Genomic DNA, 1,573 nt, shown 5'->3' with positions numbered 1-1,573 from the left:
AAATATTACCTTTTATATCTTTATCATTTATATTTCCTTATCAATATCATGTCTTACCTCTATCATTTATATTAAAGATTGTTCTCTTCTCTTAAAGTTGAATAGTCTCATATACCCGCAAGTGGTGTGGGACTCACAAGAGTCTTACATATGGCCTACTATATTGAATATGCTAAGTGAATCTGATAGTACTAAATTAGGAGTCAAACAAACAATTGTTTTTAATATATCAATATTCATTTTAAAAAACGTTAATGTTGCTAAAATATATGCATATATGGTACTTATACTATGATAGTTACAGTATTATTTTTTTAATAATTAAATATATATATTTATTAATTAAAATAATTTAAATATAAAAAATATTTAATGTATAAATAATATTTTTCATGATATAAATATGTATGCGTGGGCTCCCGAAAAGAATTGAACAAAATAGAAAAGAAGTAGAACAGAGAAGAGAGGAAACGTGACCACATAGAACTCATTAATTGGGAGATAATAATAATGTTAGGAAGTAATAACAAAAGTTCCCATGGCACTGCAGCAACAACAACACCTCTCTTATTAGGTGATAGAGAAGAAGTAGAAGATGCACAGCAACAAGAACAACATGAAGAATGGTGGAAGAGAATCTTGGATATGGATGAGGCAAAGCATCAACTACTGTTTTCACTGCCCATGATTGTTACAAACTTGTTGTATTACTTAATCACTTTGGTTTCAGTAATGCTTGTTGGTCACCTTGGTGACCTTCAGCTTGCTGGTTCCACTCTTGCCAACTCATGGTTCAGTGTCACTGGTGTCTCTCTCATGGTAATCATTCACACAACTCTTTCTTATCTTATCTGCTTTAGTTAATTTCTATTTCATTTTATTATGATATTGGATTTGTTTTAAATTGGCTCATTTATTTAATATAGTGAACCAAAACTGAGGGTACAAATATTTTCTCTATTGTTTTAATGTGATAGATTCTTGTTGACAATATAATATAATGGTGGTTTTGGCCCCTGAAGATACACACTATTGAGAATTGGTGGTCTTTTAGCTAGTTTACGTTGAAGAGTTCTTTAATTTTGTTTAGAGAGTTGTGAGAATACGAAATAGTCATTGGTCGTACTTGTGGTAAGTCATTGGTCGTACTTGTGAGTGTTAATTTGTTATATAATAGTCATGACTAAACATTGCTTAAAAAAAAATGAATGGTTAAGAAAAGTAGAAAACAGAAGCTAATATAATATGTAATTAGTGGATCAAACAAGAGTAAGAACTGTGACTTGCTTAACATATGAAATTTTTTCTTTTTGAACAATTATTTAATCTATCATTTGAGTTAAGATCTAATACACAATAGATTACTAGCACAATTGCTCCCACAGAGTGTGTCTAAGGTTCTGAAGGTCAAACCGGTTATTGTACTGGTGGAGTTAAAAGTTTTCAAAGATCCCATTAAAATTCAACTAGGATTGAATAACATATAATTAAAATAATATATTTATATATAATATATAATTTTTTTTATAATTTATTATTTTAAATTGATTATTATAAAAATTATATCAATTCA

At 28.7% G+C, this 1,573-nt stretch overlaps 1 protein-coding gene across 1 annotated transcript in view; it reads left to right on the top strand.

The window, feature by feature from the left end:
* Positions 416 to 1,573, top strand: part of LOC107613956 (protein DETOXIFICATION 18) — a 4,831-nt gene continuing 3,673 nt past the window's right edge. Inside the window, exon 1 of the mRNA XM_016316157.2 lies at positions 416 to 819. Coding sequence (XP_016171643.1) covers positions 511 to 819 — 309 coding nt within the window. The 5' untranslated portion in view covers positions 416 to 510. The remainder of the gene's footprint in view (positions 820 to 1,573) is intronic.

The sequence above is a fragment of the Arachis ipaensis genome, chromosome B08 (assembly GCF_000816755.2).
Source record: "Arachis ipaensis cultivar K30076 chromosome B08, Araip1.1, whole genome shotgun sequence".
NCBI classification, from domain to species: Eukaryota; Viridiplantae; Streptophyta; class Magnoliopsida; order Fabales; family Fabaceae; genus Arachis; species Arachis ipaensis.
The sequence above is the reverse complement of the archived record's forward strand: the minus strand, read 5'-3'. Positions and strand labels throughout refer to the sequence as shown.